General features: G+C 31.6%; 1 protein-coding gene and 1 non-coding gene across 2 annotated transcripts; one reads left to right on the top strand and one right to left on the bottom strand.

Annotated features, from left to right (window-relative positions):
• Nucleotides 1-810: 810 nt before the first annotated feature.
• Nucleotides 811-4488, top strand: LOC134260655 (uncharacterized). The gene is made up of 5 exons (XM_062743209.1): nucleotides 811-962; nucleotides 1029-1172; nucleotides 1711-1815; nucleotides 3657-3744; nucleotides 4056-4488. The coding sequence occupies exons 1-5, from the start codon at nucleotides 896-898 to the stop codon at nucleotides 4183-4185; spliced, it is 534 nt and encodes a 177-aa protein (XP_062599193.1). The 5' UTR covers nucleotides 811-895; the 3' UTR covers nucleotides 4186-4488.
• A 9986-nt stretch (nucleotides 4489-14474) lies between these two features.
• Trnaf-gaa (transfer RNA phenylalanine (anticodon GAA)) lies at nucleotides 14475-14547 on the bottom strand. Its single transcript has one exon. It is a non-coding gene; the product is annotated as a tRNA-Phe (tRNA).
• Nucleotides 14548-16287: the final 1740 nt, after the last annotated feature.

The following is a 16287-nucleotide window of genomic DNA, read 5'->3' as shown; positions in this document are numbered from 1 at the left end:
GACAATCGAAAAGAAAGTGGACAATTTTGACACTTAAAGAGAAAATTTGGGCACAAACCTGAAATTTTAGGCACCATGATGACTAAAAAGTAGCCAGTCAGAGCGTATAGATGATGTCGATTAGATCAGAGAAGTGAAGTCAACTGCCTAATCTTAAGCAAAAACAAAAAACTAAGACTTGGACCCATATATGCATTTAGGACACTTTCATAATTTGTTGTGATCTGAGTGGGTGTTTTTTCCCTTAATAAATAAAAAAGAAATTGTAAATAGAAGATTCAAGATATTTCTAACATACAATGTTTGCACTTGGACACTAAACAGATGTTTCATTTAATCCAAATATTTAATTTTAAGTACGAAAAAAATAAGAGGTCAATATGTCCGGTCTTTTATTGTATGACTAATTAACCAATCGGCAATTTTTACCTGGTATTTTTTTTCCATTTATCTACACATTTATGTCAATGATGGTCATACATGTAAAGCATTTAAAAAATTTTGACATCAGTCATCTCTTAGGATTTAAATATTATAATAAAGAATATAACAGTTTTCTTGATCTGGGTATGGTTTTAAATAATGAATGGTTCCTTTGTCCCTTTCAAAAACAATTTTATATGAATTCGTAAGTTTAAAATAACACGTTTTTTTTTCTAAAAAGGCATATTGCTTAAAGTATAGTCTGGAAGATATTTTTGACAGAAGGGAAATTCCAGAAACAAGACAAAACTATTGATAGCGACGAACAAAGGTTTTTCCAAAGGAAATGAATTCCCGGACATATTTTTATTTATGAGTTATTTACCCATGCATTCACGTCATCGCAAAATGTAACCGAAAATGATCAGAAAGACAAAATGTGCAGCATTCTTACATAGTCAAAAGAAGAAACATGGACTGCAAAAAGTATTTGCATTTTCTTTGTCTCGTTGTCGTGGTTCATGATTCTATGAGCCTTGGTAAGTTATCTGTTTTTGCCTTGATTTTAATAGTTTGATCACCATTAAACATTTATTCTGTTTCAGTGCTAAGCAATGGAAAGTGCCTGTACTCTATGAATGAAACATCACCAGATGATGCGCCTTTTAATAAAACAACTCAGATTTGTTGTACAAAATCAGGAGTTCACGATAAATATTATCAAGGACACGAAGTAGAATGTTGTGGGGGTAAGTATTATCATATATGTTTAATTCACCTTTGAAAAAATAAATAATGACTAAATGGCCAGTAATTTTCATAATGAAATGGGCAAATGGAATTTTGTATTTGATTTGAATTTAAATCGAGCATTTGTAGCTTTGTAACATGTCTGCTATATAGTTTCTTTCTTTAAAAATGCTGTAAAGATTCGTCATTTTCTTTAAATCTTTCAATGCTATTATCTAAGAACACTAAGATAGCTGAAGCGAGTTTTCAACCAGTTTAACCTTGTTTCGCCTATCGGAATATTGTGTCATCAAATCTGCTTCCCAGTTTACCTGTAATCCAGGTGTTCGTTTAGAAAAGCTAGCTATATAATGTTTTTGTAATGTTAAGGCTTTGGAATTTTTATAATTTTACTGGCTGAATGCCACAAGTTTTACATAAAGAAAGTGAAATTAATATTATTAAAGACTTCAGAGAAAGAGTGAAAAAGATGATACTTTAGGTGTGATCTAGAAATTTAATATCAACTTTTTATCATGACTGCGTTTTACTTACTAGATACAACATACATACCAGAGATAGATCTCTGCTGCAAAGGAAAAGTTTACAACAGACCTGGCACTGAACGGATAGGCAATGGAAATTATTCTCGTGATACGAACAGTAAGTAATTTAACGTGATATGCCCAATTTTTGTCAATATATTATAACTATTCTTTAAAAATATTAGTAATGTTTATAAAATCTGATAGAAATGACGATTTATCAGAATTTTTTCAAGGTGATATCGAAATCAAAGAAATTTTGCTTTTGTGTATTAATGTTTAACACACATTAAGTATTTTAAATACTGTGTGTTGCTTGTTATTTGAAAATGAACAAGAATAATTCATTTTACATCATCTTGTCGTACATGGATTTTGTTTAACATTCAATTATACCGTAAATCTGGAAATTTTTGCTGTAGATAAATTATTAACAAATTTGCAAGTTCGTTGCGTTAGCAAAAATATTTTTATTAAAAATAAATTACCATGACGAAAATGTAAACAAAGCAGTGGTCATTCGCAAAATTTTGAAACGTAAAAATTAATCGACAGCATTTTGACCCGAATTCGCCAAAAAAAAAAATTGACGTAAAAATTTCCAGATTTACGGTATGGAAAATCTTCAATTTTTGCAGTCTGTTTTAATTGCCAATTATATGATCAAAATTAATTGGAATAAAAAAATTGAGAAATAGCTTGACCAAATAGACATCGTGCCCCTTAACTGAGAATTTTATATGAGTACTGAATTTACAAACTAGCAAATAAAGCAATTTATAGTATGTTAAAATTTTTGTACAGGTATTTTTGTGGTTTTCGAATGTGTTCTATCTTTATAGTATTTTACACAACCTTTTATTTGTAATCCTGGGATATAAAGACCCTACCCCCTTTTTTTCTAACTGTGATCAGTTCTTATTCAGCCCATCTGGTATGTTTCGTCATTTAAATAAAAGTTTTTACACTTAACATGTCTTCTGTTATGAATTTTGGAAACAAACAGAGTTGCTATGTTGCCGTGGACTGCCAGTAAGATTTTAACATTAAAACATTTCCTTGACGTATTTATTTCACCAAAACATCATCACTAACAATAAAAATATTTAAGTCGTTACCTTCAATTCAGACGTTTTCTAGCAAATATGAAGTAAAGTTAACTATAGTAGTATCTTATCACCGTTGTACATGTAGCTTTACACTGATTTTAAAATCTGTTGATTCGTTAACACTGATGGTGAGTTAAGTTTTAAAAGAAAATGTGAATATACAAGTGATAGTTCCATTTAGTATAGAAATATACATGCATGAAACGGAGAACAGAAATTTTGACAATCTGAAATTTGAAGTAGAATACTTTGATTTACTATATAGTAAAAACTATTCTTAAGTAAATTATTTTTGATTATGGTTAGGATATGCATGTGCATGAAAAACATGGAGATAACGAACATTATTCAAGTTCAAAAGTCTATTAAACAATACAAAATAGGAGCAGAGCAAACACGGACCTCCAAAACATCAGAGGTGGGATCAGGTGCCATAAAGGAATAAGCATCCCCTGCTGACCGGTTACACCAGCCATGTGCTCCTTGTCATGATCGGGAAATAACGAAAAAATCCGTCATCAATTCAGTGTATAAATAATGGACTAACAATTAGTACAAAGCATAGTAGGAATAAAGTACTTGTATATTAACTCCCTGTATGTCAGCTCTCTTTTTTACCCAACCTACAAACCCCTTTTTCAAGTGTAAATGACCGAGACGTTATTTTTGTAAATAAATTGTGTCGTACGCTTCTATGCATTTGCAAACACAACATTTAAATATTTTTTCATGTAAAAAAGGTGATTTTATAATAAAAAACAAAAAAATCAAATCAAATCATGCCTGTGAATATATTATTATGTAAAGTAGTTACGACTAGTGTTGTGTTTTTGTACGTTTATCTTCTTAGGTGATGATAAAAGTGCATCCAAGGCATCATTAAACAAGCAAGGGAATCCAACCTATCGTGATGCTGCCTATAAAAACAAAATTAAACAGTAAGCTTTTTCTTTGTGTTAACACTTGAGAAAAAAAAACATTTCCTTGAGATATGCAATTTTAAAATAAAAAAGAAAATAAATAATACCGCCAAAATCTTGTTATCGCCAACATACATGTATACCAATGTTTATAACAAATTAAAATGCTTGAAATTAAAAAAAAAAAAACAAATATTGTTCTTTCTCCCTCTCAAATGATTTAGTTGCACAATTGAGTTTCTTTCTTCTACATTTGTTATTCTAGAAGTATTTTTCAGACGTAGGTATCTCATTAATTATTTTTAGTGATGATTTTTTCTTATTTTTAGAACGATACTGAACATAAAATTCCAGAGGTTGATGAAGCAAAAGGGAAGAAACCTCCTCCGAGATCTTCTGATCTACATTGATATCGCAAAAGCCAAGAAGTACTCAAAGAAAATCCCGAACTTACCTTGACATGGAAAGAAGAGGAAAAAATACCTTTATATAAAATATATATATCTCAAAAATGAACACAGACATTTTGTATTAATTTTGTAATTTATAGTTTGGTTTTTCATGGTGTAGACATAATACTTCATAATGTTGTTACTTACAAATAGAGAAAATAGGGCAACCATTTATGAAAATGGCTTTAGACAAGTAAAATGGCAAACACTATGCACATTTTAGGCAACAGTGCATTTTTCATCCAGCAGTTCATTTTTGAATTTCTTTATAAAAATTATTCATATGATATTTTCTCTTTTTATTCTTATGTTAAGCATTTATTGACAAATTTTGTGTAAGTATGTTTCTTATATACATGTACTTCATTTTTACTGTTTATATGTGAAATATTGCACTCAATTACTTATGATTGATAGATATATTCATGCACTTCTCTTCTTTGTTCATGTCACAGGTACATGTTGTCTAGCAAATTAAAAATGTTATTTATAATTAAAACACAATAAAATATATCAAAAGATAAATGTGTTTTTTATTCAAAAAAGGATAATAAACGTCCATAATAGATTTAAATACGGTCTCTCTTATTTATAAACTACCTACCGGGTAAACCCGATGGCAATACTTAGCCCACTACATGTAAAAAGAAAAGAGAATCCGACATATAACTCCAAATATAAAAATTCTGTGACCTCTGTTTTATTTGTTATATTATTTTTCTATTCTTATATTTTCTACATTCAAACTAGCTGTAATTTGCAGCTCTCAACCGGCAAGTGGTAGCGTCTCCATATGAGTGAGAAATTCTGGAGGGGAATGTTAAACAATATACAATCAATCAATCAAACAAGCTATATTATAATATAATGTGTATTTATTATTACCAAAGATTCAACACTTTACATGAAGGTGTTTTCTCGATTTAAACTGATCGATGTCAAAAGGAAATAAATATCTGGTAAGAAGCAAAATTCTTTACAAAGTCACTTTAAGAGGTTCTTAATTGCGAAATGAGATGTAAAAATGAAGATAATGAACAGTTCCCAAGGTAACAATACAAAAAAGTAGCAAAGCAAACATGGATCTTTTAAAACATCAGAGGTTTGATCAGTTACAGTAAAGGTGTAAGCATCCCCTGTCAATTGTTCACATCCGCCGTGTGCTTCTTGTCATTATCGGAAAAAAAACAGAAAAATCCCCCCTGACAATTCAGTTTGTAAATTATGACCTAACAAATAGCATGATAAACGTTAGTCAGAATTCCGATATAATGGTAGGTTTCTTTTGCATTGTTTTATGCAAGCCATGGAACCTGTAAAAATGTTAAATGAGACTTTTGATATTTTTGATACATACACATGTAACCTGTAGTTGTGACCAGGAATCCGGCCTCAAGCACAGTTTTATTGCCAAAGCTGACCTTTAATGTCCATAGTAAGTAAAACAAATACTAGTAAATATGAAAGAGATACATGTATAAGACATTATTATGTCTTTTACTTCATTTTGGGATATATCGAGTAGACAAACAACTGATTACAACTTCTGTTACTTCCTTAATCCAAATTGTTTATAGGAATGCAACAAGAGTTTTCTTCTAGTAGTGTTGCCGAATAAATTCTGCTTCGAAAGAATATAAAAAGGATGGGTAACATTTGAAAAACAATTAATTTGAATCATTTTTCCAAAAGTTTGTTCCTTTTGTATTAATATAAACTTATTTCTATTATTTTTTTCTCGTTGACGTTTATGAACAATGACTACATGGACTTTGAAAATGACATTTTTATTGTAAAATTTCAATTCTATTTAAATTAAAGTCAAATACCGCTATTTTGTCAATCAAATCTCATCATATGAATGAGAAATTTATAGAACATTAAATTACTTATTTATTTTACTGTGTTACCGTGTGTCACTCAATAAACAGTCTTGATTTACACAGTTATCAGATCTGAAGTGTTTGCGAAGCTTTTATTGTGTGTATGAACTATTTTATGAAGTCTTATTGGTAATACATGTATCTACTTAAATTCAAACAAACTTCTTTTAAAACCTGACCCATATTTCCCCTGTTCTTGTTACGTAGATGTATGCTGCATATAGTTATTTTTTTTTAAACTTTACTGTAATGATTAAATGTGTACTTTTAGTTCCTAAGCCCACGTTTTGCACGCCTGTGTTATCTCGAATAAGCCGGACATATAACATTTATTGAATTGATTTGCCAGTAGACTAAATCTTCACAAAGGTAAAGGTCATCTACGAAAACCTTACGTCTCAATGTATGATATGAAAAAATATGATCGGTTTATTGTTTTGCATACACGCTTGACAACATCAGTCATACTTCAGTTCACGTGTTATATTTTCTTTTTTCAAAATCTGGGTATTTTTTTATTCTTTTGTAAATTGTATAAGATTTTAAACAGGATGTATATTTTATTATCTTCCTCTTTGCTTCATAATGTCCGATGATAAGATTATTAAACAGGATTTAATCTTCAATGCTTTTAAAAAATGACAATGATTTTAAGGGTTGTCTTTTTTTTGGCTTAAAAATTTATTAGACTCTGCCTTGTCAAGATATTTTCTTAAAATGTCCATGTCTTTAACTACTTAACTACTACTACTACAGTGTCTTAAATTAGAGAGAGGGCTAAAATAGATTTTGCCTGCTGCCCAATCCCACACATTTTATTTGTGAATAAAATTTTGTATAACTAGACTACAGTATCTTAGGATATCCAAATGAATATGATCCTTTCCGTCTTAATCTTTAAAAAAATAAAATAGTGGTTAAGTCGAAATTTATTAATGCTAAAACTCAGAAGTCAGAAACTATAAGTCATTTCTTTTTTTTTTCTAATGAATTATAACCGCAGATCCTGCTGGGAACGTCAGTATAGAAGAGGGATATAGATATATCTAAGATACCTTCACATAAACATGGTTTCTACAAACTGGATCGAAATTCATAGTCTTACAAGATGCCACTTTTTACAACATTTGATAATTATTTTGAGAAACCCAAAACTATATTGAATGACTAAATTAAGTAGATTTTATTCTTTCTGTCTTTGCTTTCTATCATTCTAAAACCTATATAAAATAGAATACATCAAACTTGAGTATCGCAATAAACAACTAATTTATGTAAAATAAAATTACATTTGGGCCTGTTTGAATTCTGAAAAAACATTTAACGTCCCCACTTACCATTTATGGAATGCCATTTATATATTCCTTGTAAATGCTTTTTAAATAAGACATGAATTATTTTCTGTGCATTTTTGACTTTAACAACGTTTTCCCTGAGAAGATTTTATAAAATAAAAGTTATATTCAAATTTTAGCATTGCATCCGTGCGCATGTGAATGTGCGTTATGACCATATCATCTTGTCTACACTATCTATATATTTTGATATATTATATATTAAAGCATTCAGTCCAAAAGTTTTAAAAATCACTCATTCAAGTGTATTTTTAATTTCACTCGCTCCAAAAGCATGCACGCACATGAGTGCAAATGCAAAAAATGATTTTAAGATTTGTGATAAACCTTTTTGTAGGAGTCCCTCTTTATAAAAATTATTTTTGTTAAAAGTTGGTATATATATTTTTTAAATCATTTTTAGCAATTCATCCCTTCATTTTTAATTTTTTTAAAACTGACATCCTGCTTGGTTGAAAAACAAGGGAGTTATAGCCATTTCAAGTTTCAGCCAATCAGATTCCAGCACACGTGCATGCGAGTGATTTCATGATTTTTTTTTCTATATCATATTGCAGGATATCCATATGTCCAACGCTGGGGGTAGTGTAAATGACATATCTATCGGATCTCTACCAATTAATGCAATCCCGGTATCATAATAATCACTGTGAGAAATTTTCAGACTTTAGTTTCAATATTTTTCAACTGTGTATGCATTGAAATAATTTCTTAGATGGAAGAGGTGCAGATTTTTTTAAAGTCGTATTATTATTCGTTAATATTTTGAAGCCAGTCCTGGTGTTTCTTTTATAAGCATACAACATGTACAAATATAAAGGGTGTCTGAAGTTCTTATTCATATGGAATAGAAATTCAACATACGTCTTTCCTTTCTCTGAATTTCATTTGCCATATAAACAGATACTCTGGATGTATTTTATTTCTTCTGTACCCTGTGTACTCAGAACTTAAATAGGTCTATGCAAGTCTCTCTCCCCCCCCCCCTTGAGTAAACTTTTTTTTACAGAATGTCATTAAACAAGAGTGTATCAACGTGATTATTGAATGAAAACGAATTCATATTATAGCATTTCATCTGAGATGCACTCAGCTAGAAAATATGCAATGATATTCATTTCATTACATTCTTACAAAAACATAAACAATTAGAAGCACTTATGATTCATATATTATCGAGCAGATAAAAAAGATAATGGAACTGAATAATTATGTAAAACATCATCAATGTGCCTCATGCAGTTTTCATTTCATGGCGCTAGTCCAGGAACTTTGTGATAACCTCTCTTAAATCAAAACTAGGGCAGGTTAACTTTAATCACCATTTCAATCTGACGATGCACTGATTTGGAATATTTATTTAACTTCGCGACTGGTTGACATTCCTATGTTTATTTTTTTTAAATTTAAATTGTGAATGAATGGATGTAACATATCTAGATGCGCCCACGCTTTACACACTGGTGTTATCTCGATTTAACCAGGTTCTCAAGGGTGAAGGACACTAAAAAGCTGCACGTCGTACATTATCATTGGCCTATTAGTTTACATGCTGGATTGAGAACTCGATAATCATTTAGTCAATTTTTTTCTTTTATTGATTTTCTTTTGTATGTGCAATTCTTATCTCTGTTTTATAGATTCACAACATGAGAAGATTTAAGCAGGATGTAGCTTTCAATACTTTAATTTGAACTATGAAGGCGGCTTTATTGTTTGCCTTATGCATACCTTTGATAATTGTTGTATCATGTATTCAGCAAAATAACAATTTAATCCCATTTTATATTTTTCTACATTTACCTGCATTTTACGAACGTTAATTTTTCTACGTGTATAAACGATATTTATTATTATCTAAAATATTGTATGCTTTGTCTTATGAGCAGTGCTTTCTTGTAAAATTAAGGAATCTATAAGATATCTAAATGACTAATATTAATTCTATCCTAATCTTATTTCTTCATGTATGTTCTACATGTTCTAACTTCTCCCTAACAAACAAAAGTAGATGTGTTGTAATGATTGTTTTAAATGCTTTTTACATATGTAAGAAATAGAAGTCCATTGCTTTTCCTCTAAACAAAATAAAAGGATAATACATGCTCAAAATCCTCAGTAAATGACCGGTTTTTAATTAATGATACATCAAAATATGAAGGAAAATAAGTTATTTGTTTTTTTCAACATTAAACTCTTATGAGAACGTCTCAAGGAGTAAAATAGTTTATGTTGACTATTTCATTCTTTAAGACCGATTTTTTTTTTCGACACCTCAGTTATTCAAAAAAGGTTCATATTTTTGACACTTTTTATGGATGAATCACTGTAGATCAAGGTCTTCCAGCCTTTGAAGTAATTTTCATACCGTAGTAAAACTTTCTATCTATCGAAGGGATGTTAATTTAGACATGTCTTTTAGATCTCTACCGATTGCCTGTTTTACATGTTTTTATGACTACTGTGAGAAATGTTCAATATATCGTAAAAAAATACGATCGTACATATCAGATTTGACAAGGGAGTATTGAAATGCTTTTTATATGATCTAAAGAAAGAAAGTTTTTTAAAAGATATTTAGAAAAATAATATACAATGACTGTGTTTGATTTATTTAACTTTTTTTTTTTACTATATTACATGTAGTGGAGGGTTCGAAATTCAAGCATGTACTCAGCATTTACGGCTTGAGCAGGAATTAATCTTTTCCTGTCTTTACTCATAGCGATACAGGACCTCGTTTTAAACAGTCTCACCCGAAGGACCGGTCTCTACCTCCCGAAAAGAGGATTCTAAACAACGATATAGGAATCAACTTGACAAAACCTCCGACTTTTCATACCTAAAATAACCATGCATTCACAGCGAAAAATGAAAAACCTATCTTTTAAGATTATAGATAACGTTTTTTAATAAAACGTGAGCCGTAAGTTTACTATAATTAACCTTGCCATTTGCAAGATCATTTTGTCAAAACATTCTGTGAGATTTTTTGTATTTACAAATACTCCATAATTTATATGAAAAATGTTTGAGTTTTCCATGGAAATATCTGTGTTGTTTTTGGAGATTGTACACCGATCTCTCAGAATTTCCATGGTTACAAATTTTGCCAAGTTATTAGTAGACGTTATTTTGAGTTTTATGTGAAGCATTTTTTTTTCAAAAAGTCTATGAAAACAATTCTTAATGTGGCATGCAATTCAATCTTTTAATTTTTTGACATTTTATCTATTACTTATACTCATTTTCAAATAGTATCTATTAATAAAACTGAAAATGAATTGTAAATTGGATTACGCCATATTGGACTATTGTGCACAAACCAAAAAGTTTTCATTTTTTAAATATAAAGGACTGGGTAAGACTCAGATTAAATCATATGTGTAACATAACATGCTTTTGCGCCATCATATCTAAGTGAATATTTTATTCTTGTATCAGCTGTCTCTTCATGCTAGGGCAGAGTATCCTTTAATCGAGATTTATTTTATACCTCATATGAAAGCATGTGGAGTTGATCTTTTTTATCATTATAACATTAAAGACTTGATTTTTTTTACTAGCTGCTTTTACATGTGCTAAAAGAAAAGCATTCCTTTAAAAACAAAGAGTTTTATTTTACAAAAGGGCATTTTAGAATATGAAAGAGATGTTTTTCACTACTTATTAATGATACATATTTTATTTTCTCCTCACTGTAGTGTTGAAAATAAATTAAGAAAAGAATGTAAAAAAAAAATCGGAAGATGTTAAGAATGATTTAAAAGAAAGATTAAACATAAAATACATGCAAAAATACTGCAGCATTAAAATCTTTGGCAAAGCTATGATCACATACTAAAATATTCTCTGCTTCCTACGGAAGCCCATTAGTGCCAACCTCTCTATATAAAGAAAATGCAATATATAAAAGCAAACCTAATATATAAAGGAAATACAATATATATAAACAAAACCTTGATATATATAAACGAAATGCGATATATATACGAGGGTGATAAAAAAATTCGCAAACTAATTCTCTATCTACCTAACTACAGTTCTGACAAGAATGAAATTTGTCACAAATATAGTCCTAAACATTTGCCTTATGCAGTATGAGTCATGTTGAAATGTGCGTCATAATTATGACGTCATGATGTTAAAATGACGTCAATATAGAGGCGACTGTGACGAAAATGGATGAATCAATCGTACTTGAACAAAGAACTATAACAAAATTTTATGTAAAACTAGGTAAATCCTTCACGGAAATATACGATGATTTACATAAAGTTTATGGGGAAGTGGGCTTTCAAAAGGTTCAATAAGTAAGTGGATGAAACGTTTTATTGAGGGAAGGGAGACGGTGAAAGATGATGATAGATCTGGGTGCCCGCTGAACGTTAGTACCGAGATAAACGTGTCTAAGGTTGAACAATATGTAATGAAAGATCGAAGAGTTACGATTAGGGAAATAGCTAATGATCTTAGCATGTCTTATGGAACAGTTCAAGAGATTTTAACGAGTAAGCTTAACATGCGGCGAGTTTGTGCGAGTTGGGTCCCTCGCCTCCTTCTGCCAGAGCAAATAAGGGTGAGAGTGAACGCGTGCCGGTCCTACGTTAGTAGATATGAAAAAGAACAAAATTATTTCATGAATAGAATCATCACATGTGATGAAACTTGGGTACATTTCTATGAGCCAGAAAGTAAACAACAAAGTTAAATTTGGATGCATCCTTCCTCGCCATCACCAATAAAAGCACGCGTAACCAAGTCAGCAGGGAAGGTTATGCTCATAGTTTTCTGTGACATCAACGGTATAATTCTAAATCACATGGTACCACCCAAAACTTCAGTTACTGGGGACTACTATGCACGGGTTATCAAATCAGATTTGATGAGAGCAGTAAAGAGAAAGCGCCCAGATCTGATAAGATCTAGATTCATTCTGCACCATGATAACGCACCTAGCCATAAAAGTCGGGTTGTGATGGACACCATGGAAACACTGGGTATAGAAAACCTAATTCACCCCCCCCCCCCCCTACAGCCCAGATTTGGCAATTTGTGACTTCTGGCTATTTTCAGTTTTGAAAGATTACCTACGGGGAGAAAAATATGAGTCCCGGGAAGATCTTGGTACTGCTGTAAACAAGGTGCTAAGGGTCATGTCACGTGATGGCATGGATCATGTGTTTTGCGCATGGGCAGACCGATGGGAAAAGTGCATAAAAGCTAGAGGGGCCTACTTTGAAAAAGTATAAACTCAAAATCTCACTTTGAAAAATATTTTAAAAGTTATCAATTAGTTTGCGAACTTTTTGATCACCCCTCGCAAACGAAACCTAGATATATATAAAGGAAATGTGATATATAAACAAAACCTCCATATACCCGGTATATAAATAGAAAAGTGATATATATAAACAAAACCTCGATATAAATAAACAAAACCGAGATATATATAAAGAGAAATGCGATATATATAAAGAGATAATTTTCCACAGCGTGACCTGTAACGCTTAGCTGTCCATCAAGATTATATACAGATTAACTACTGGTAGGGGGAAATCAATTAAACAGTACATGCATATATCAATGAACTGTAATTGTAACATTACTTAAAATAATGCACTTAATTGAGAAGAAGAGCATTTAATTAAATCATTTAAACGCATTCATAATTAAGTATATGTGTTACATTAAAATTTTAAATCTAAAGTTCAAACTTATCTAGATAGGTACAAATAAGTTTAAACTTTAGATTTAAACTTTTAATGTAACCTATGTATCGTATTTTCTGTGTTTTATTGGCTTTACATGTATTTTGATCAACTTCGTTTTTTGACAACCTACCTTTGTTTTCGCTTCTTTTTTTTTGTTGTTGTTGTTTTACTTTGGTTTCACAACCGAGAATTTATGAAAATATAATGTTAAACGTGGAGTCTTAGCACGTACTTTTTAATGCCCTATTTCAAGTTTATTTAAATTCATTATAAAAATAGTTTACTTGTATGCCCATTGATTGTAAAAAAAGAATCGGAATGGGATAGATGAAGGTACCCACTTCATTTGAATACGAGGGAAGAAAGCGACATGTACTATTACCGTATATATAATAATTTAAGGGTCTTTTGGTGTGAAAAAATAAAGTATTTGTTAATAAATAAAACGAAACGAGTTAGCGCATGCACACTTACATACTTAAACTGCGGATTTTTGTTCCACATCGTAAATTAAATCGATTTGGAAATCTACATCATGTAAAAACATAGTATTAACGTTAAAGAACTTATAAAACATGATAAAACACACTTGTATTTTTGCACCGAATTATATTTCGATTGAAAAAGACCCCCAACATTTAGTGCTATGTACATGTAATGTACATTTTAAGCCGAAAATCACTCATTGGTGTAATTCTGCCCAACACGTCTGAAATGTAAGAAGAACAGAGTGCTTTAGCTTTAGTTTTAATCGGCATAATTATTAAGATACACAAAGGAAGAAAACACAACACGCTGAATACCATCCTGAAAGAGCCACATCAACTGATTGCAATCAAAACATTGGACCGGGAGCTGCTTATCATGGATATATTGGTGAAGTCTCTGTTGAAATGTAGGTCATTAAACATGTTAAAGGTCAGGCAGTGGAAATTTTTCTCTTTATATATATCGAAGTCTTGTTTATATATATCGCATTTTCTTTATATATATCAAGGTTTTCTTCATATATATCGCATTTCCTTTATATATAAATCGAGGTTTTCTATATATATATCGCATTTCTTTAATATATATCGAGGTTTTCTTTATATATATCGCATTTCCTTTATATATAGAGGTTTGCACTAATGGACTTCCGTAGCTTCCAAATAAACTGCAACTCGCTTTAAAATATCTGCTTAAACTTTCTTTAAAATATGTGCAATATTGACTGGGTTTAAAATTTATGCATTGTAACATTGTCAAAATTCATTTTTTTTTTAAACTTAAGGAAACAATATTACTTGTTGAGTTATTTTAATTCTTTATATCTAACTGTAACGGGAGAGGAGAAAATGCAGCGGACCAGACCGGGATTCGAACCCGGGCCTCCTGACACTTCGGTCAGGTGCTGTACCAACTGAGCTATCTGGCCACCGGCGATCAAACCCGGCTGATCGCCACATTCCTCCCTCCTTAAAGATCTTTGGCCCTCCAAAGACCCCAACCCAGGCTCATCCTTGGCAGGTCTTTCACCTGTCAGTTCCAGTGCATGGCACGGCACCAAATGTAACGGGAGAGGAGAAAATGCAGCGGACCAGACCGGGATTCGAACCCGGGCCACCTGACACTCCGGTCAGGTGCTGTACCAACTGAGCTATCTGGCCACCGGCGATCGAACCCGGCTGACCGCCACATTCCTCCCTCCTTAAAGGTCTTTGGCCCTCCAAAGACCCTAACCAAGGCTCATCCATGGCAGATCTTTCACCTGTCAAATCCTGGTCACGGCACCAAAAATTATGTAACCGGAAGTAGAACTCTTTAGTGTATAATTAACCAAAGTTACTAAGCCAACTTGACTTAAGGGAGTTAACTATCTCCAGTTATCAATGATCAACCCAGGTAAGGGGTACCAATTGCACCCTGTTAATAGCAGACCTATTTCTGCATTCATATGAAGCAGAATTTCTGCAAAATCTATAGCAAGAAAAGTAGAAAACACTTGCAGTGGCCTTCAACTCGACATTTAGATTTATCGACGACGTATCGATAATTAACAACGGTAATTTTCATTCTTATTTCGATACGATATATCCTGGTGAACGTGAGATAAAAGATACCACAGAGTCTGACACATCTGTTTCATATTTGGATATTCTACTTAAAAAAAAAACGTTTATCGTAATATACATGTAACATCCATGCTCTATGATAAACGTGATGACATTAACTTTTCTTTTGTGAACCTCCCTCATTTATGCAGCAATATAACTTCATCACCTGCATACGGAGTTTATATATCTCAGTTGATACGAGAGCATTCTCTACGTATGAACAATATCTTAAACAAGGTAAATTATTGGCAAATAAGTTGAAGAAAAAAAATATCAGCAGTCACGTTTAAAGTCATCATTTCGTAAGTTCTATTTAAATCGAAGCAATGCCCTTTTCAGCAAATACAATTTATCATTGAGTCAAATAGTGACTGACGTTTTTCATACCAATTGTTAGTCTATTTTTTATACACTGAATTGACAACAGTTTTTTTCCGTTATTTCCTGATCATGACAAGTGGCACACGGCGGGTGTGACCGGTCGGCAGGGAATGCTCACTCCTCCATGGCACCTGATCCCACCTCTGATGTTTCTGGGGTCCGTGTTTGCTCTCCTCTTTTTTGTATTGTTTTATGGACTTTTTGATTGAATACTGTTCGTTATCTCCATATCCGTCATGTAGGTATGTCCGATCAGACAGAAGAACATTATGTCTTATTTATATATACGAGGAGAGTATCAACAAGTTCGTGGACCAGCGCAATAAAATTAAAACCGCTGTAGGTACATCAATGAATTTTGAAATATCTTGTGAACATAATCTTTTCTATCTATGGAATAAACCACAAGTCATGAATTTAATTTTTAATAAATTAGTAATGTTTTTGTAAGTCATGGTATTTCCAGGCTGTGTAACTGGGTAAAACTCTTTTGATATGAATATTTGGCATCCCTAAATCTGTTAATTCATGTACGTGTTGAAATACTATCATTCCATGAAATATGGAATTTTTAACTCATTCTTGCAGTTCTATGATATCTTATCGTAAATTTTACATAGAGTATCTAAATAAATAAGGCCATGAAAAATGACATCAAAAAGGGGGAGTGGTCTCCTTTT

Source organism: Saccostrea cucullata, unplaced genomic scaffold (assembly GCF_032062105.1).
Source record: "Saccostrea cucullata isolate Sc308-1 unplaced genomic scaffold, CSIRO_AGI_Scuc_v1 ctg1871, whole genome shotgun sequence".
In the NCBI taxonomy this organism is placed as follows: domain Eukaryota; kingdom Metazoa; phylum Mollusca; class Bivalvia; order Ostreida; family Ostreidae; genus Saccostrea; species Saccostrea cuccullata.
Note: the sequence above shows the minus strand (reverse complement) of the source record. Positions and strands in the feature narration are given on the sequence as shown.

Bases quoted from the DNA above. Each gene is read 5' to 3' on its own strand.
- LOC134260655 (XM_062743209.1), top strand. From the start codon at position 896: ATGGACTGCAAAAAGTATTTGCATTTTCTTTGTCTCGTTGTCGTGGTT. The intron at 963-1,028 runs GTAAGTTATCTG...ATTCTGTTTCAG, and splicing joins TCATGATTCTATGAGCCTTG to TGCTAAGCAATGGAAAGTGC. The intron at 3,745-4,055 runs GTAAGCTTTTTC...TCTTATTTTTAG, and splicing joins TATAAAAACAAAATTAAACA to AACGATACTGAACATAAAAT.